Consider the following 19906-nt stretch of genomic DNA (forward strand, 5'->3'; position numbering starts at 1 on the left):
GCCCAGGGGCCCCTGCTCACCCGCAGGGTCGATAGGTGAATACAATATAGCTGTCCTCATCAGTGCGCTCCAGGAAGGTGACACAGGTATGCTTCTCCCAGTGCCTCATGGCTTGCCGGAAGACTGCCCTCTGACTGCCTGCCAGGATGAAGGGGGCCAGGCTGCCACAGTGTCCACGTGGGCCAACCTCAACCCACTGCCAGAATGTCAGCCTCTTGTTGGACAGATAGGCAGAGGACACCACTCATACCACTACACATGACAAGGCTGCCCCAAGGCTAGGCCCCGATGCAGGCTGCTCCCTCGGCCCCACAACATCATGCTCACCAGTGAAGTTTCCCCCAATGACAAAGGGGATGACCCCATCAGGCCACACACGCTCTGGTCTGGATGTGGCTGCCCGCCGGCTCCGGGACCTGCCTCTCCATCTCCCACGGTTTCTCCTCTGTGGCTGCCCACTGGTGCTCTGGCAGTTGGGGGTAGAAGAGTTTCCTGGTGTTGGGAGAGGAAGACACTGGTAGCAAGTGAAGGAATAGGAGTACGGGGAAACAAATTATACTCTATCCGCATTTTGGGGGGATTCCATATCTGTCCACTCACTAAAATTTATTTGTAACCCCCAAACCAATAACCTTAGCTCTTTCACGGTCAATCACTGACACGCACAGGACAGTGAAAAACATGAGTCACCCCCATACCCAACAGAGGTTGAACAAGGTGACACTTTGCCTTCTTGATTCAGCTCTCAGAATGTAAATAAGCATCTTTTTCATAGTCTGTTTAGTGCCACATTTGTTTTTGTATGTGGGGACTTTTTATTGGTGATTTTGCTGTTTAAAATGACCCCCTTCTGCCCTGATAGTACAGAGGCACCAGACCACTGTCCAGCGTTCCTAAGTCCAAAAAGGATCTGATGTGCTCTATGGAGAAAATACACGTGTGTTAAATATGCTTTGTCGAGCCCCTAAGTTACAGTCCTGTTGGCTATAGCTCAAAGTTAATGCATCTACTGTGTGTTAAATAAGGGGTCTTTAAACAGAAACATACGTAAGACAGGGTTACGTACTGATCAGTTGGTGAGAATGTTGTGACAAGAGGCTTGCAGGGACCTAACCCTGTATTTCTCCTAGGAGTGATGACTGACTCAGTATTTGTTAATTCGGTGTTCACAGTGACTTTATAGAACAAGGTTATTCCATAACTCTATTCATAACTACCACAGATAGCAAGAATGGACTAAAACTGAAAAAGAGAACAATGGTGTACTAATTTCCTAGGAACTATAGGGGACTTGAGACCAGGAAATGTTGACTTCTCATCTAATAAAACTTCCTCCTTGTGGAGCATATAGAGCTTGACGTCTTTAAGTGTTCCCAAATATATGTTCTCATTTGACACAGTAGCTCTCTGGGATGCACTGTGCAAGTGTCACTGTGTATTATTTGACAGATAAGGAAACTAAAGCCAAAGATTTGCCCAAAGTCACCTAGTGAGTTAGTGGCAGGCCCACATGCTCCAGTTCCTCCATTTTGCTTGAACCATGTCTGCTGGTCCCCTCTCAGGCCAAGTAAGCCTTGCTAGTCATCAGGCCACTATGTTCCCCTCCAATGCCAGCTCCTCTCTGGGAAGTATGACCTTTACTCCATGGCTGCCCATGCCAAGATCCTCTCTCATGCTGGACAGGACAACCACCAGAGTGTGTGCAGAATGAGCTCTGGATGAGAATCCCTATCCTTTGTCAATGGGAGGGCTCCCTGTGGGCAGCACCATGTTCCTGAGCAGTGACAAAGCTGGACAGAACTAAACCAGCCCAGGCACTCATTCTTCCTATTCTCTTACCCATTCATAAGTGCCAGGTGGGTTGCTAGGTGCTTGGGCCACACCTAGGGATAAGAAGGACCCATCCCTGACCTTGAAGAGCTTTGAGTCCAGCTGGGGAGATAGACATATAAAAAAAATCATTGAAACATGGCTCCATGAGTGAGATACTAATACTGTAAACAGAGAGCAGACAGAGCACAGAAAATGGATGGATAACCATGCCTGGGGGATGATCAGAGAAGATTTCATCAGAGAAGCTCTTGAGATGGGCTTTGAAGGAAGTATAAAAGCTTGCAAAGTGGGAACATGAGGAGAAGCTGGGAGGGATTGGAGTGTTGAGCAAAGAGCATCAGATTTGGAGTGAGAAGGCTTGGGTTCCTGTCCCAGCACTGCCACTGACCAGCTATGTGATCTTGAATGAGTCACGTTATCTCCATGAGTCTTAGTTTCTGGATCTGCAATGCGGGACTTGTCCTACATCTACCTTCGAAGGTGGTTAGGGAAAAGTTAGGTAATGCTGGTGAAAGTACTTTGTAAACTGTAAGCAAAAAGAATGTCAGTTCTTTGCTCCTGGGTATGTCTATACTTGCTGCTCCTCTGGGGAAGGGACAAAGATATCCCAAGGGAAGACAAGCCATTATGCTGGGTTCAAGCTCATAGCCTCTGTCCTGAGAGGGCCTGGTTGGGAAACAGGGAGGTTGCTTGTTTCTCTAATTCTGGAACCCATTTCTGGGACATAGAAGGGCCCGCCTGTACCCAGAGTACCTGTAGTTTTGATGGAAGACCTGTGGGTTGCACGCTGCCTGAGGTCCTCAGCCTGCTGCACCTGGAAGGCCCTCAGGTCCTCCTCATCCAGGGCGATGTCCCCAAGGAAGGCAGCTAGAGAGAAAAGATGAGGCCTGGGAAGTTAATCCTCCTACCCAGCACTGACAGTTCCAACCCCATGGGTACCACCCCTACCCCCATAGCAACATCTGTCTTCAAATGCCTTCTGAGGAAGGGGGTCATAGGGGACTGGATTTGAGGATCCCGGGGGAGACTCGTGCTCACTTCTAAGTTGGGAATTTAGCAAAGCTGATACACGCTCCCTACCAGAGGAAGACATGATCATGTCACTTTTCCCATCGCTCTGTGGCAAATATTTAGTAAGTCAGGTACCACTTGAGTTATTAGCAAGATAGAAGAGGTTCCTGCTTGGAATACCTGGGTGACTCAGTCGGTTAAGCATCTGACTCTTGATTCGGGTCAGGTCGTGACCTCATGATGGTCGTGAGATCGAGCCCCGAACTGACAACAAGGAGCCTGCTTGCGATTCTCTCTTTCTCTCTTTCTGCCCCTCCCCTGCTTGTGTTCTCTCCCTCTCTTCTTCTTCTCTCTCTCTCTTTCTTTCTCTCTCAAAATAAATAAATAAACTTAAAAAAAAAAAAGAGGTCTCTGCTCACATAGAGCTAACCTTCAACAATACATAACTAAATAAACACTGAACTCAAGAATTCCAGACAGTGATGCATGCTATGAAGAAAACAGAAGGGGGTGAGATGATAGAGCATCTATTCTGTGGGCCCATAACCTTGGCACTGCTCTGAGCCTATGGTATTCACTCAACAAATGCCGTTTCAATTAAATTGAGGGGAGGCCGTGAACAAAAATTGGAGCAGATAGGCCTATCAGGGAAACCAGGACACTTAATGGGAGCTGCCCAGCTAGAAGGAAAAAGTTTAACGGTTCTCAAGCGATTCCTATTCTGAGTCTCAGGGTCTCCTCTCTGGAGGAAGAAAGGCCTGGGGGAATAGAGCCCCCTGAATAGGCATTTTGATTTCTGGACCTGGGGAGAGATGTTTCTGGAGAGATGAGCTAAACAATCTGCCTGCCTTTCGAGAAGCTGGGAGCAAGAGGAAGCTGAGTACTCTGGAAGGAGCTCAGAGGCGAGCTTCATGCTGAGCTGGGCTGGGGAGGCGGGAGGGTGAGCTGGATGGAGGTGGGGCACAGAGCAGCTTCCCTGAAGCTCCACCCATGGCAACATCTGCTTCTCATCCTGAGTGCTACACAGGCCTGGCGGCAGCATTACACAAATTATTTTAACCTTGAGGCCTTGCACACAGGTTTCTCCTCCCCAGATGGCCCGCTGGGTGGACACACACACACACTTCATCACACAGAGAATCAGCCACATGGGTTAGTGATCCTACAGACATTTGGTGACATCCACAGCCATGCCCTCAAACACAGAGCTATGTGAGTCACAGAGATGCCCCCTCCCCCAGCAGCGCCCACACCACCCTTGTAGGTAGAAGGCACTCCAGAACATTTATTCGAGTGAAGTGTCACATCAGTAGTCTTTAGGCCTGCAAACACATGCCCGTAGATATGTACTCTGATGGGACCTTCACCTGGATCAACAGAACGTGGGAGTCCCTCTAGCAGTTATCTAGGCCAGCCTTCCATTTTACAGATGCGAAAACTGAGGCTCAGAAGGGAAATGGTCTCCCACACTGCTAGTCATCGGAGAGGCTGGATTCATAACCCAGGCCTCCTGATTCCTAGTCTGGCATTCATTGCACTCAAGTTCATTACCTCTGTGGAGCCATATACACAAAGATAGACACTCACTCAGACACACACATCCACACACAAAAATACAGTCATAAACCACATGTTCTAAAAAAACACACACGCACACGCTCCAACACACACAAACTAACTGCAAGCTCCAAACCCATGAAGCCAGTAATGGTAGCAATAATGACACCTTATGTTAATGTTGAAATCGATGTTGTGCTTCCTAGTTGACAAAGTGCTTTCTCATTAATGGATTCACTTAATCCTGGCCCACTCGGCACGTGCCCGTTAAGCCACACTCCATCTCTGCATTTGCCTGGGCGTGCACAATTACAAATTGCTGGAGAGAGAACCGAGTGGCTAGATTCCAGCCCACCTCCCCGACTTTAGTGATTAGAACACTTGGGCTTAAGAAAGGAAATGAGTTGCCCAAGGTCACCAGCTGGTAACTGGCCCAGAATCTCTTCCACCACACGAGCAATATTCTTTTCTGTAAAATGTCGCCCTTGGTGGCCTTGGCTCAGGAACTGGTGGGACAGCAACAGAAGATATTTCTTAGCTGACATGCAAAGATCATAGGATCAGAGGGACACTCCAAGGAGGCAGTGATGGCTTCCTGCACACCAACATTCAGACAGGTACACTCATGCCACATGAATAACCCCACACCTTTGCACAGACACGAGTACCTCCAAGCTCACGTGCCCGTGGGCATTATCATATACACATGTGGCTGGATATTTAGACTCGTCTCTGCACACAGCAGCAAAAAGCAAAGTCTTTGTAGTTAGACCTGTCTTTGAATCCTAGCTTGGCTAATATTAGCTGACATGTCATATAAGCTCTACTAAACCTCAATTTTCTCCTACATAAAAAGAAGCTAACAATGGAATCTGTCTCCTAGAATTACTGCATGAAATAAGGCATGTAAATAAAGCACCTAGCACAGAGTGTGGAGCACAGTAAGTACCCACTAAATGACTACTGTTAATATTACTCCAATAACAGCCCCATAAGCTCATAATCTGCTCTCTACTTTCCAAGGGCACATTGGTTCACCCACATTGGCCTCCCAGCTGAGGGAAGCCCTGGAGTGCTCAGAAGTAGAACCTCGAATTCCAAGTACAGAGGCCACAGAACTGTGCTGGCCTGTGAAACCAGGACAGTGGGGGAAGGGAGCAGGGAGCAGGGCAAGTGGAAGGCGGGAAGGCCCTAGGCTGGCCGCAGAGCTCTTCTGCAGAGCCGGAGTCCTGTGGTGGGGATGTCATGACTGAAGAATGTGTGGGAACAGAGTGGGGGTGGGGAGACACAGGGTGGGCAGGAGAGCCTTCTGGCCGGGAGCTGAGCCTGAAGGCCCTGCCCATTTGGGATTCCCTCATGGGGAAGCTAGGGAATCTGGATGCTGGAAAGTCCAGGACACCTCCCCCCTAACCCTTACCCGGAAGGAAGCCCTGAGGTCAGGGTCAGAGTAGTAGTTGTTTTCAACACAGGATCAAAAGTTTGTTTTGTTTTCCGGCTGTAAACCAGCCAGGAGCAATCGTGGCTGCTCCACTGCCAGGCTGGGAGCAGGAGAGGAAAAAGAGTGAGGTGGACTTCATATGCCCATCCTGTAGGTAGGCTTCTTGACTCCAGAGTCTCCTCCCCACAGGGTGTTGCAAGGCATCCCCTTCTGGGGAGAGGGAGAGGACCCTCACCGGTGTGATGGAGCCCCAATGCCATGTGTACCGGGTATACGCATGTCCTATCACATAAATGCAAGCTTCTAGCTGGGGAGAACATACTTAATCACAGCTGTATGCTTAGATACAGGTGAGTATTTGCATGCATCCTTACATGTACTCAGGAGTACCCATATGCACAGTTGAAGAGACTTGCTCATAAAGCAGAGGTGCACCCATAAATGTGCCCATACACCACCCTTACTACTTTCCTGTGTAAGCCGTAGTGTGTTCAAACATACAAATAATTGCATGTGCACATTCCACAGGCCATACCCCCAAAAGGAGAAGGGTGACCTTAAAAATGGATGGGGGGTGCAGACAGAGAGAAAGAGACAGAGAGATTAACTGATTCCTCTGGATACCCTTAGGAAGTCCTTAGTGGCCTGAGTGACACATTCTACTCTCTCCCTGTCCTCCCCTAATATCTTCTCCCCAGATCTCTAGAGAAACTAGAATTCTTGAGAGCTCCTTCTTCTGGGGAGTCCCATGGTTCCCCTCCATCTGGAGCCCAGGGAGACTGTCTTTTCCTCCTCCCTTGGGGCACCTAAAAGAGAAGGTGACTCAGGGAGCAGGGGCATAGGTGGGTGGGTGACTCATTCAGAGTGTCTGGAGGGGGAATGTGGTCTGGCAAGAGAAGGGATTGCTTCTCAACTTCCGGAGCTTGTGACCTACTCCTCTAAGGCCCCTTGAAGTCCAAATCTGGGCCACAAGGCCCTGGGCTGAGGATAGTGATGAGGGTTGGTAAGCTACCCCCATACCTCACCTCCTAAAAGCAAACCTCTGGGATGCAAGTTGAGGTAAAAGGAAGGTCCTCACTGGTTCAAGGGTAGTCCCCATGTGTTTCTCTGCTTATGGGAGCAACTATGTCCCAATTCCTGCCTCCTGGGTCTCTCCCAGAGTCCTGAGGGTCATGGCCAAGTCTCCTGGGGCACCAAACAGAGCTGGGAATCTCAGGGAAGGACCCCCCCCTCCACCTTGATGGTTTGGCATCCTAACATACAAGAAGTCAGGGCTGACTTGCAATCTCCCTGGGCAAGGGGGAGAGAATGAGAGAGACAGAGAGACAGAGTTCATATTTGCATTTGACAGCCTGCACACCAGAGTGCAAGCTTGGTGGGACCAGCAATCAGCACACACATAGACCAATTTGGCTTCCCGCCTATTGTTCTGGTGTTGCCCAGAAGATCCAGGAAACTCTCCAGGGTATCAAGGGTCTTAATTTTTCCTTACTTCCCTCAATTTTGCCCTAACTCTGACAGTAACTGCAAGAGGTAATCTCAAATGAAGGGGCCTGGTTATCCTGAAAAGATCACAGGTGAGCCAGGGGAGTGAACAGGGCTTTCATTCTTGGTTCTCTGTGTGCAAGGAGGAGAAAAGGAGAGAGATGGAGAGGGTCAAGGGAGAAGAGGGAAGCAGACATATCAGGTGCATCCAAAGGAGGTAAATCCAGGTACACCTACCACCAGAGCTCAGAGAGGGCAAGAGGACACAGCAACATAGAGAAAAGAGCCTAGGGACCTAAGGCTTGAGGGTGTCAGTGTGGGGCCTTAGGGAGTCAGGGCAAAGGTACGCAAGGCTGCACTAGTCACACCCAAGAGGGAAACCTGATCTGACGCTAAATCTTGGCCTTGTCAGGCTTTCGGGCCCTCTCGGCCACCCCCCAGGCCTGGCCCAGCTCCCCACCAGCCTCACTTCACCCTGGTGCAGAGCTTTCTCCAGAGCCCTTGTTTGAAGTTCCAACTCAGCCAGCCCCACCCTAGCATGAAATCCGAGACTGGGGATAGAGCCCTCAGCCTCCTGCTGCCTCTTCCAAAAATCACTCCAATTCCAACCAGGAGTGAAATACATCAGAGTGACTTCCTACCCATTCTTTAAGGCCTTGCCTCCTGCATGAGGACCCCCTCCCCAACCTTCCCAGCCTGCTGTGATCACTGTTTCTCTGCCACCGTCACCACTGGGACTGCAGAGGGACAAGAGGCTCCTTGAGCCTTTAAGTCCTTTCCTTCCAAGGTGGCACATAACGCATTGTGGTTTGTGCTGTTGTTTACACGTCTTATGCGCCTACTGGACTGGAAGCTCACTGAGGGCAAGGGCCATGTCTTACACTTTTCTGTATCTCCCACAACATCAAGCCCAGGGCCAGGCACATATTAGCATTCAGTACATGTAGACCAGTAGAATAAACAAGTAATACAAGGACAGAGACAGGGAGAACACTTCCTTTTCCTGAAAACCAAGCCCATTCCTCAGAAAAAATAATGAAACGAGAGTGTGAGGCACAGAACACAGGGGAGTAGGCAGCAAACATTTATTAAGTGCTTACTGTGTATTAATCTCTAATAAGTGTTTTATATATGTTCTCATATTTAATCCTTACCACCAACTCTACAGAGAGACGTATTATCAGTTCCATTTTACAGGTGAGAAAAGCCAAGTTCAGAGATGATAATTAACATCCGCCAGCCAGTAGAGCTAATGAGCTGTGGGTCCAGGATTGACAGCTTAGGTCGGCCTGCCTTCAAAGGCCAAGCTCTATCTGCTTAGCCTCATGCCCACCCCAAGCCCAGGGAGAAAGATGATGGCTAATGTCTGGGTCACCCACAATCCAGAGGGGGTGGAGAAGAAGGGCTGAGAGATTTGGCTTCTGCTCCTCCCACTGGAAGAAGGGTCTCCTACTTTGCCGCTTACTGTGATCCATTCACCCAAAGTGGGGAGCCCAGGGTTAGGACTAGAGTGACCCAACCTCTTATGCCACATACAGGCACTCCTAGAACCTTAGGGACTGTGCCACTGCCCCTGGCCCTGGCTATTTGGAGACAGGCTGAAATCAGAGGCAGGAAGTTGAGGAAAGGTTCTGACATCTTATGCCCTGTGTGTTCTCTTGTCCCAGGCAGCCTGTTCAGGGTCATCTGATTAGGCAAACGGCCTGTGTGCCTGGCCATCTGGTCACTCCAGGGGCAGGACCCCTCTGGGCCCAGCAGGAGTGAAGGGGTTACTTGGGGTCTTCATGGACAAAGAACACACACACGCAAACACACACTCCAGGGCCCTGACCTCAGCTAATTAGCCTCCAGTGTCTGTGGACTGAGAGAGCTGATATACAGTATTTGAGTTCTCTGTGTTTTTCTCCTTTCCACCCTAACTTGGCCTTGTTAGGTCTCTCTGGCACATAAGGGCAGAGGTAATTCCCCCTCCCTGGCTGGCTTCTCTAACTTTGACAGCTGTCTCCTCTGTCCCAGAAGGTTGCTGTGTTTGGTGGGGTGACACATGGGATACCCAGGGAGCATGATTTCAGAGGATCCCTTGAAAGACTTTCTTCTTTCTCTTGGCTGGGTGGGGGCCTCAGGAGACTTGCTGCTCAGAGATGCAGGCCTCCCGCACCCCCTGGGCAGACAGATGTGCAGCCTGGGGGCAGCCCAGACAGGCTGGAAAACACCAATGTCCTGAAGCTTGAGATGGGGGAGAAGGGAAAAGTGCACGCGGGCACACACACACACAGACACACACACACACACACACACACACACACACACACACACACACACACACACGGGAGTTTGGCCAGAAAAGTTTCCTGCAGGAGGAAAAGCCTCCTTGGCCGCAGGTTTCTCCCTGGACCCAAAGAGCTTTCCCCAGGAATCCTCTGGGAAGAGGAGGCAGCGGCAGCAGCTTCCACAAATAGCAGCAAAACTTCAGTCCTAAAAGTCCCCCAAACTTCCCCCTCCCTCTCTCCCTCTTTCTTTTGTTCCCCACTGCATTGCCAACCAGGCAGCTCCCGGCTTCCCACACTGGACTGTCCTCCCCCAACCCCAAACCCTAAGCAGCCCGCGCCTCCCCGCCGGGCCTGCTCGCTCCCCGGCCCCGGCGCCCCTGCGGGTCGGCGGGGTGGGGGGCGCCTACCCGCCTTGCAGGGGTCTTTGTAGTTGACGGGCTCCGAGTCCTCCTCCTCCCCCAGGTCATAGGTGTAGTCGGCCAAGTCCAGTGGCCCGCCCGGGCGCGCGAGCAGCAGCAGCCAGAGCAGCAGCGGCAGCGGCAGGCGGGCCACGCCGGGCATGCTGGAGGGCGCGGCGGCGGCGGTGGCGGCGGGTGCGGTGGCGGCGGCGGGTCGCGCCCGGACGCGGGAGCCGGCGAGAGGGGAAGCGGAGGACTGGCGGCGAGGGGAGGGCGCTCCCCTCCGCTCGCCCGCGCGCTCCCTCCCCGCGCTACCCCCCCCCCCTCGCGCGTCTCTACCTCTCCCCCTTCCCTGTCCTCGCCCCCCTCCTTCCTGTCTCCCGCCCCCTCTCCTGCGCGGCTCCTCGGCTCTCTTCCTGAGCCTCCAGCCTTCTCCGCTCCTTTCCCTTCTTTCCCTCTTTCCTTCTCTCCTCCCTCCCTCCCCCTCCCCCCTTTTTAGGGAAATGAGCTCGCTGGAGGGCGGGTTTTCGCCTGGAGCTCGGCCTCCCTCGGGTCCCGGACAGCGCACTGCCAGATCGGGCCGCGCGCCAGCCGGGGGCGGGGACCGCGGAGAGCCGGCCCGCCCCGGGAGGGGGCTCGGCCGCCCGGGGCGCGGGGCGGCGAGGCCGGGGAGGGGGCGCCGGGCCCCGGGGTGCCCGGCCGACGGCCGCTCCCGCGAGGTGCCCTCTAGTGGCGGCTGGTCCCGTGGGCGCCGGGCCCGAGCCCCGTCCCGGGCAGCGGGACACGCTGTCAGGTCTCTCCCGGGCTTCAGCTCGCCTCTGCCCCCTCGGTCTCTGACTGCGTTTCTCCGCCCGCCTCTCTTGGTCTCTGCCTTTTTCCGACCCTAGCTCTCTCCCATCGCGGTCCCTGTCTCTCTAGTTCAGTCTTTCGGTGTCTGGCTGTCTCTGTCTCTCTCCCTCCCTCGGGAGACACCACTGGGGGGCGCCTCAAGCCCGTGGATTGCCTAGTCCCCTCGCCACTGCCCCCGGCCCCCGCATCACTCCTGGACGAAGTGGGAAGGGGAAACCCCCATTGCTTCCCCAAGGTCCTACCCTTCCCCTGACCCACCCACCAAGAGCGGGAGCGAGAGGGTGTGGGAGATAGAAAAGGCTCACCCTTCGTTTTTCAATCGGGTTGCTTTATTCTTTCATGGTAGTAGCCCCCTGGCCCCAGGAGCATCTCCGCTGCCCGTTCCCCCCTCTCCCCACAGCTCCCATTTCTCCAGCACCAGTCCCTGTGGTGTGGGCAGGAGCAGCTTCCTGCGTCTCTGCAAAAGACCCTTTGCTCATGGATCTTTCCTGTCCATTTGGGGTGTCCACAGGCCCTGAGAAGCAAAGAAACACTTTATTATGAGAGGGAGAGAGACTGGGGGGAGGTATCTATGAACCTTCCCTCCCCTGAGCTCCCTAGATGACCTGACTTCAGTGGATCCTCCCTGTTGCTTGGTCAGCTGACATGGGGAGGTGGCCCAAGCCTTCCTGGGCCACAGCTGCTCAGTGCCCTGGCAGTCACACCTGCTCACCTGAGGGGTTCTAGATGTAGTAGAGGGGCACCTCGCCACACAGGGTGCTCACAGTGGTGCCCAGGAAGTCCAGGTCCACAGAGGATGCTGAGCCAGCATCACGGACCTCCTCCTGGCCCAGCTTAGAGGTAGACACTGCAGGCTTGACCTGGAAAGAGCACCTGATTTTGAGCCTGGGAACTGAGTTTTTGTTCCACCTGTGGCCCTTATTGTGGGACCTCAGGCACGTGAGACCATCTCTCTGAGCCTCCTAAAAGCCTTGGTTTCCTTACCAGTAAAGAGGGGGCTGTGCTGGAGTCAGAAGCCCCCAAGTGGTGAGGCTCAGCTGAGGCCAGCAGCTTGGCATCAGGGTGGGGCTGGGGAATAGGAGGGAAGGTGTGACACAGGTGAGTCTGGAGAGGGGCACTCACCTGGCAGCCCACAAGGAGCAGCGCTCTACAGGTGACAAATAGCTGTCATCTCAAATGCTCCTCGGAGCAGCCCTGGGAGGGGGACAACTTATTCCTCCTCATTCACACACCCACCTGGAAGTTCCGGAACTTTCTGGTGAGAGCCTCAAGACTTGGGATGTTCTCTGGAGCCATCTTCATGATGTAGCAACAGGTTCCTGGGGCTGGCTTATAGGCAATCAGGAGCTGAGGACAGAAACCCCAGGGTTCATTCAGAAAGGCCCTGCCTTACTCACTCCCTAACCCTGATCCTGGGCTATCTCCCTCTAGGTTAGGCACCGAAGGCAGTCATATTGGAATCTGGGGATCAGCCTGGGCAAGGAAAAGAGCTAGGGGCTGCGGAGAGATGGATATGCATGAAATGGCACAGCTGGGTGGGTCTAGCAAAGTCTCGTCATTGGCCCCCCGTCCCCAGCATCAGGCGGTCCAGGTATACCCACCCGCTGGTAGTCATACAATACAATGCCAGTGGAGCCGATGGAGAAGGTGGCAGTGGTACCCACACGCTCACTCAGGGCCAGGCGCTGCTGGGCTTCTGGTCCCCCAATGCTCATCTCTAGGACCTGGGGGAGGGCATAGGATGGACTGACATTTCTCTTTCCCCACTCATCCCTTTGGCACCCATGTCCACTCTCAGCCCTCTTTACTCAAATGCAATCCCTTCTTCCCTGATAGCTCAGAGAGCTTGGAAAGAACAGGCTGCCATACCAGCAACAGGCCTGGTGCAAAAACCCAAGCCCCATTTGCCACCAGGTGCTTCTGTCCTTTATTGAGGCACCCTTGCCTCCTCCCCTCTGGTCCCCTTGGACCATTCATTGTCTACCCAGCCCATTCAGCCACTCTGTTTGGCATGTCCTGTGTCCACTGCCCACTCCATCCCAGGCCTGCTCACCATCTCGGTGTGTTTCTGGCTCATGTGAAGACCCATTAGCAGGGCCCCTACAATCACCACGACCACAAGGACTACCACCACGACGATGATGAGGAGGCGTTTGAGGTTCACAGGGCAGCAGGGGATGCTGAACCGGCCCCGGGGAGCTGCTGAGTAGTCCTGACATGGTGAGGCAGGCAGGGAGATAGGTGTGAGATCATGAAGTTGGCCCTTCTTCTCCCTGCACAAGCTGGATACCCTCCCACAGCTGGACACCAATACTATGGACATGCAGAAGAGGGTGAGATCAGAGAAGGCTTCTTGGAAGAGGTGGCCTGGATTCCAACAGAAATGCTTAGATGTGAAGTCTACCATGAAGAGACCCAAGAGAGTCTGCTTTGCTAGTCTCATCTGCTGTTTCCTCCAGACCCCTGGCACCCCGGCCATGCCCAGTCCCTCTCTGTTCCCCCAAATAATCCACGATCTCTCACACCTCCCCGCCTTTACACATACTACCCCCTTCTTCCTACAATGTCTGCCTCTTCCACCTAGTGAGCTCCTACCTATTTTTCCAGAGCCAGTTCAAATGTCATTTTCTCTACAAAGCTTCCTGTGACTTCCCAAATAGTGGCTGCTTACACAGCGCTCTCTATAGCCCTTTCTAATGACCACTGTGGTGGCTCTCAGCCCCTCACATTGGAATTATTGGCTGCCACATCTGTCTCCCCGAAGGACTGTGCCTTGGTGGTTGGTGTCCCTGCCCTAACTTAGCACAGTCATGGGTTAGTTAAATGAATGAATTTGGATGAGGAAACAGTCTCAGAGAGGTTGGATGAAGCAGGGCCCAGCTCACACACACGTATACACACACGGTCACACTCACCGGCGGGCTCTCAATCAAAACTTCCTTGCTGCCCACATCCATCTTGCTGCAGACGCCTTCCCCTCTCATCCCCTAAGTGTGACTAGCATCTTATATGTGCTAGTAGGGAGAGGGGACAGAGGTGAAGGATCCAGGCCCCTTCTGCCAGCCAAGCCCTTGACCTTGAAGCCTGTTTGTTCCTGGCCCTCCAGAACTGATGTCCGGAGAAGCCAGCTGCAAGAGCGCCTAAGGGCTCTTGGCCGTGGCACATGAGTCCTCTTGGCCCCGGCAAGAGCGAAGCTGGGCACACTGAGCAAATTTGCCCTTGGGTAATCTGCGCCTCTCACTGTGGGTGTCTTCCTGGCATTGGCCGCCTTTCTTGCTGGCACCTGCCCCTGCAGTCTTGTGGCTTTCCCTGTTCTTCTGCCAGCTTGAACCTCTCAGGCAGCCAGGGGTCTAACCCAATGGGGAGTCCACCACATTTCCCAACAGAATTTCTCTCATGCATAGGGATGAGCTCCAGGAACAGGAGTGAGGAGGCAGTGCCTATGGACCCAGAAAGGCAATGCTGAAGGCAGGTTGTGCTTTGGCATCCCTTGTGGGGGTCCATATATGGCCATTTCTCTGAGAACCTCACGTTTTCAATTCAAGTATGCCACCTGCCTGGCCCCTTCCAGCACATCTGCTACCTAACCTCAGACTTGCCCCTGGTCATTCTTTTCCTAATTCTGAAAACTCTGTCCCCTCTGGCTATAAATTCATACCCACTAATGTGTGGTTTCTTCCTTCTTTGCTTTGGGCTTGTTTGTAAACTGAAGGCCATCCCCCCCCCCCCACCGCTTTTACTTTCATTTCCATTTATTCTATGCTGAATTTATTCCCCGGTCATATACTGTTGTTTCTCCAGTTTCTTCTGGGATATCTTTCTCATCTGTGCAACCTCATCTGGTTTGGCAACAATCTGCTCTGTTTCAGTAAGGATTATCTCAGTGTGGCAAGGAGAGCTCATGCTGGGATTAATCTCACCATGAACCCTGTAAATTTAGTGGCTCATTTTGGGGGCTTTGTTCACCTGGATGTGCTCGATGACCAGAGAATGTACCTCTAAACCCTTAAGTTCAGCATTACTCTCTACATGTTCAAGCAAGTGCAGTAAAAATCCAGCACTCCTTTTAGGCCACTGACCCTGTGCGCAGCCCCACCATTTGGCCTGGACACACCTATCAGCTCCACCATTATGATGATGGAATGGCACACATTGCTTCTATAAAGTGACATCCTTCAGATACTTGGTGGCTTTTCAGATAGATATGCCCTTAATGACCTGGGAAGTTTCATGAGTGTTCTTAAAATGAATGTGAAGATTTGAACCTCTTGATTTGAATGATTTTGTGGGTTTTCTACATCAAGTGAATAGTAACCATTTTCAGAGATCAAGTTGAGGGCTTTTGATAGCAGATTCCACACCTGACAGTTCTTTCTTATACCTCAGCAGCCTTGCACAGGGATGGGTGTGGTGACTGATGGGGTCCCAATCCCCTCTTCCTTGAATCTCATCTGCTTGGTGCTGCCTATGACCCTATTCCTCTGTGTTCCTCTTTTTATACCCTCAGATCCTAAATTTGCCTTGGGAATGCTACTCATTCCAGTATAATCCACTTTCTGGACCTTCTATTTCTCCCTTCTGTCCCTTTACCTCCTTCCTCAAAGCCACTTCTTTTGCTTTGTTGTACTAAACCAAATCTACTAATGGCTGCATCCTTTCTCTTGGGTTCCCCTCCACTTGCCAGGCCAAGTGGTCTCTATAGTCAGTGCCTTTACCTTGGAACTTCCATAAGTGTGTAAGTCAGAGCCCCACTCTCACTCCTCTAGGCTTAACTCCCTTGTCCTCCTGACACTTTACCTCCAACACTTCACCCCAGTTCCTGTCCCTGCCCTGGGGGCTCCCTCCACACCTTGGCCCTACCATTCAGTCATGAGCTGACCCCCAGCTCTCCAGCACTGGCAGGTTGCCCTTCCCCACAAGGACCCTCTCTCCAGCTGGAGGGCCTTCAGCCTCCAGGTTGCACAACAGCATGGCATCTGAGCTGAGAGTGCCTGAGAAGCTCAGGGAAGGAGAGAGGGAAGGGAAGGGTGTTTGCTCCCACCATCCTCCAATAGCCCCAACTACCCCTTTAAGTATTTGCCAAAACCTCTCACAGCAAGTGTCCTAGGAGGAGTGAAGGAGGGAGGGGTCCAGGAAGGAGGGGGAAGCATCCTCCTCTCAACTGTGTGTAGCCTCGGCTGGCTGTGTGCAGGTGCCAGATGTAGGAGACAGCTGCCTGCAGTGCCCACCCCTGCCCGCCCCTGGTTGTCCAGGCAACGCTGGGATTGATTGGCTGACTCACATGCACTGGGCCTAAGCCAGGTGGGCAGGAGGCCAGCAGGAGAGCCAAGGAGGACTGCAAGCATCTCGGGGTCCCTGTGGGCATCTCAGGGGGCCGCATGGTCCAGCTGTGGAGCTTGTTCTGAGCAGGCGCTGTGTGTAGGGCTTGCCGTCATCAGCTGGTGCGGGGAAAGGAATCTCTGTTGGAAAGAAGCCTCTGCTCTCTCAGGTCCTCAGTCTCCCCTGCAGGCTGCCCTTGGGCTGTAATTCTCACAAGCTTTATGGTTCCCCCCCCCCCCCCACACACACACACTTGTTTTTGCCTGTTCAGCAATTGGGGAAAGAACGTTGCCCTCAAATTTCATAAGGGGAGTCCAGATGCTAGCACTGAGACTTCTGGAACTGACCCAGTAGAGGTCTTGCGGTCCTCGTCTTCCTTCTCAGGAAGCGAGGAGGGACCTTTAGCTGAGCACGCATAGCTATCACCTCAGCCCCAACAAGAGCCCTCTGTTGTAGACTTCTCATGTCTTGGTCTTTACTGAGGCCATTTTTCTCCCCTGGAAATCCCACCCTTGATGCCTCTCCACCTCTCTGAGAGCCACCCACCCTAAAAGGCCAGACAAGAGCCAATCGCACCTGCTCTGTGACCACACCACTCCAGGCAGTGTCCCATCCCTCCTCCAAAATCTCCCAGTCTCCTGCTGCTCTTTAACCTGCCACTTAGCATCCACTGCTGTGCTCCTCAGCTATGTGGGTGCTTATTGTTGCCCTATGTTCCCTGGGACTGGCCCTGAGACCATGCTCCCCCGAGGATTCTGTGTACCTGTTGCAGGGCAAGGAGCATGCACACAGCCAACATGGAATTATATTCAGTGGTATAGCCAAACACCAAGTGGCTCTTGGCCAACAGTCGATAGTTTGTTCCTTCAGTATGTGGACATTGCAATGCTTCACTGACAGCTCTGGGACCCTGAAAGAGTCATTCTGCCTTTCTAGGCTTTAGTGTGGACAACTGTGAAATGGGACCAGTCTGCCCATTCTGTCTCCCTCTCCAAGCTCTTGTGAGGATCCAATGACATCATCAAGCTGATCATCATGATTATCATCATCTACTTCGCTGACCCCCCCCCCCAAGACATTTCTTCTCATTAGCTGACAGTAGGACCCAGACTCCCTCTTTTTCTCTGTCTCCAGGTTAAACCCCTCTGGGAGAACCTTGGGTGATGTAAGCCCTATGGTAGCCACTCCTTTTATGTGTGCCTCCTCTTTTCTTCCTTCCAGCTCTTCAGCTGCAGGGGTTAGGACAAGATTCACTCTGCCCTTTGTGTGCTGGGCAGAGCAGTGCCAGGGACCAGTGGGGACGGTTGCCCAGCTGCCCCAGCCACGTTCCCCACCCCCCATTGCTTGTATTCCCACAAGCTGGCATGGGAGGGCAGCACGGGCAGCTGGATGGGCATTGGCAAGTGAGCATCAAAGGGAAGGGACATCCCTGGTTGAGAGAATATGGACATAAGTTCCTACCAGAGAGGCCCCCACTGGCAGAGGCTGGGGACAGCTGGGGACACATCTTAAACCCAGTGATCTTGATCTCAGTTTCCTGGCTTGATGTGGAAAGAATACCAGACTGAGAGCCCAGCCAACCTGACCAAGTCTCCCCTTGTCCTGTACCTGTGAACTTTTGGTACAGTCAGTCCCCATGAGGACCCCCAGGGAGGTATAGAGCAGCGGTTCTCAAACATTTTGAGAACATCCTTCTTTTTCTTCTTTTTTTTAAAGTTTATTTGATTTTTGAGAGAGAGAGAGAGAGAGTGAAAGCGTGTGTGTGAGCTGGGGAGGGGCAGAGAGAGAGGGAGACAGAATCCTAAGCAAGATCCTGACAGTGCAGAGCCCTATGCAGATCATGACCTGAGTTGCAATCAAAAGTCAGACACTTAACCAACTGAGCCACCTAGATGCCCTGGACCCCTTAAAATTCTTAAAAAATACTGAGGGCCCCAAAGAGCTTTTGTTTATGTTATTTTTAAATGTTAGTTAATTAATGAAAATTGCGATAAACTCATTCTATGTTTTAACATAAATAACATAATTTTTAAATAAATTTATTTTACAAAGCAAAAGAAATTAGTAGCAAAAATGTCGTTGCCTTGGATTTCTGTAAATCTCTTTATTTTTTTTAAATGTTTATTTATCTTTGAGACAGAGAGAGAGAGAGAGCATGAACAGGGGAGGGTCAGAGAAAGAGGGAGACACAGAATCTGAAACAGGCTCCAGGCTCTGAGCTGTCAGCACAGAGCCAACGCGGGGCTCGAACCCACAGACCACGAGATCATGACCTGAGCTGAAGTCAGACGCTTAACCAACTGAGCCACCCAGGCGCCCCTCTGTAAATCTCTTTAATTTCTGGCTTAAAAAAATTTTTTTAGTGTTTATTATTTTTGAACGAGAGTGAGACAGAGAACAAGCAGGGGCGGGGCAGAGAGAGAGGGAAACACAGAATCTGAAACAGATTCCAGGCTCTGAGCTGTCAGCACAGAGCCCAACATGGGACTCAAACTCATGAGATGTGAGATAATGACCTGAGCTAAAGTTGGATGCTCAATCGACTGAGCCACCCAGGCACCCCTAATTTCTGGCTTAATAGAAGATATATTGTGTAGCCTTTGGAAAATTCCAGGATACTTTTGTGAAAGCATGAAAGTGAAAAGGTAAAATTATGTTCTAACATTATTAGGACAATTGTTTTGACCTCAGTGACTCCCTGGAAGGTTCTCAAGGCCCCCTGGACTCCCTGGACCACACTTTGAAGACTCCTGGTGTAGAAGTATGACTGTGAACTTTGGCATTGGGCACTGTGGGTTGAAATCCTGGTTCTGTCGCTTTCTTCAGGTACTATCAGCCTCACTCCTCTTATCTGTAAAAGGGGGCTTACTATCATCCTCAAAAGGTTGGAAGGATTACATGCCTAGAGGGCACACCACACAGTGGATGTGACATCTACTGTGGAAAGCTTGGCTGCTTTCCTCCAAGTTTGGGCCTCAGTTTCCTCATTTGTGACAAAGAGATGGACTGGAAAACATCCAAAGCTCTTCCCAGCTTCAACAGTCTGTGGTTGGGTAGTGAGATATGTTCCAGAATTCCACACACTCCCAGTCCAACTCAGTGACAAACATTTCCCTTTTCCCACAGAGACACACAGGCACATTCTGTTCACTGGCTCTTGGAAACAAAAGAACACAGATGCACATACATGGCGCTTATGACACACCCATGAACTCTTGTTTAGAGGATGTGTCCCCTAAGGGCCAGGACAGATATACAGGCACACAGAGCACGTGGACCCACAATGCAGAAATGCCCGCAGCAGGGAGTTTGTGCCCGTTCCCGTGCAGAGGCAGGTGTGTACGCGTGCACAGTCATGCCATCATAGGATGCACATGTATACCTCGCACACCTGCGCTCACGACAGACACTCTGGGTGCCAGACACACAAGCAGATGGCCCCAGAGACCGCTGGTAGTGCATACAGCGGCCAGAGCCGCAACCACTTCTTTCTTTGGCTACTCCCACCCCGGGACTCCCCGCGCCGTCCCCCCACCCCCGCTCCCCGCCCCCCTCGGCCTTGCGCGCGCCCCCGCCGCAGTCCGCGCCCGCCCCCGCCGGTCAGCCCTCGCTCGGCTCCGGGCCCGCGCAGCTCTCCCAGCCGGCTCGCGAGAACGAGCAGGGGAGGGGACGGAGCCCGCGGCCGAGGGCTGGAGGACTCGGCTCTCCGCAGCGGGCAGCCGGGCCCCTAGCTGCGGCAGCGGCTG

At 52.5% G+C, this 19906-nt stretch overlaps 2 protein-coding genes across 6 annotated transcripts in view; both read right to left on the minus strand.

Moving 5' to 3' along the window:
• The window catches only part of BMP1 (bone morphogenetic protein 1), a 43515-nt gene extending 33360 nt beyond the window's left edge, over window positions 1-10155 (minus strand). For 3 of the 4 annotated variants that reach the window (XR_006216612.1, XM_042983290.1, XM_042983292.1), the window contains exons 1-4: window positions 10002-10155; window positions 2587-2700; window positions 328-492; window positions 21-138 (exon numbers count right to left, since the gene is read on the minus strand). Coding sequence is in view for 3 of the 4 variants with exons in the window: in XM_042983290.1 (XP_042839224.1) it covers window positions 21-138; window positions 328-492; window positions 2587-2700; window positions 10002-10155 (551 nt within the window). In the remaining variant the exon portion in view is untranslated. Of the gene's footprint in view, window positions 1-20; window positions 139-327; window positions 493-2586; window positions 2701-10001 lie in introns of those variants that run through there. The other variant, XM_042983291.1, reaches the window with a different exon arrangement.
• A 993-nt stretch (window positions 10156-11148) lies between these two features.
• On the minus strand, window positions 11149-13852 carry SFTPC (surfactant protein C). Of its 2 annotated transcripts, XM_015542768.2 has the most exons (7): window positions 13757-13852; window positions 12895-13053; window positions 12443-12565; window positions 12078-12188; window positions 11826-11909; window positions 11554-11701; window positions 11149-11355 (listed from the first exon to the last, which is right to left on the minus strand). In XM_015542768.2, the coding sequence occupies exons 1-6, from the start codon at window positions 13823-13825 to the stop codon at window positions 11564-11566; spliced, it is 684 nt and encodes a 227-aa protein (XP_015398254.2). In that variant the 5' UTR covers window positions 13826-13852; the 3' UTR covers window positions 11149-11355; window positions 11554-11563.
• Window positions 13853-19906: the final 6054 nt, after the last annotated feature.

Source organism: Panthera tigris, chromosome B1 (assembly GCF_018350195.1).
Source record: "Panthera tigris isolate Pti1 chromosome B1, P.tigris_Pti1_mat1.1, whole genome shotgun sequence".
NCBI lineage: Eukaryota > Metazoa > Chordata > Mammalia > Carnivora > Felidae > Panthera > Panthera tigris.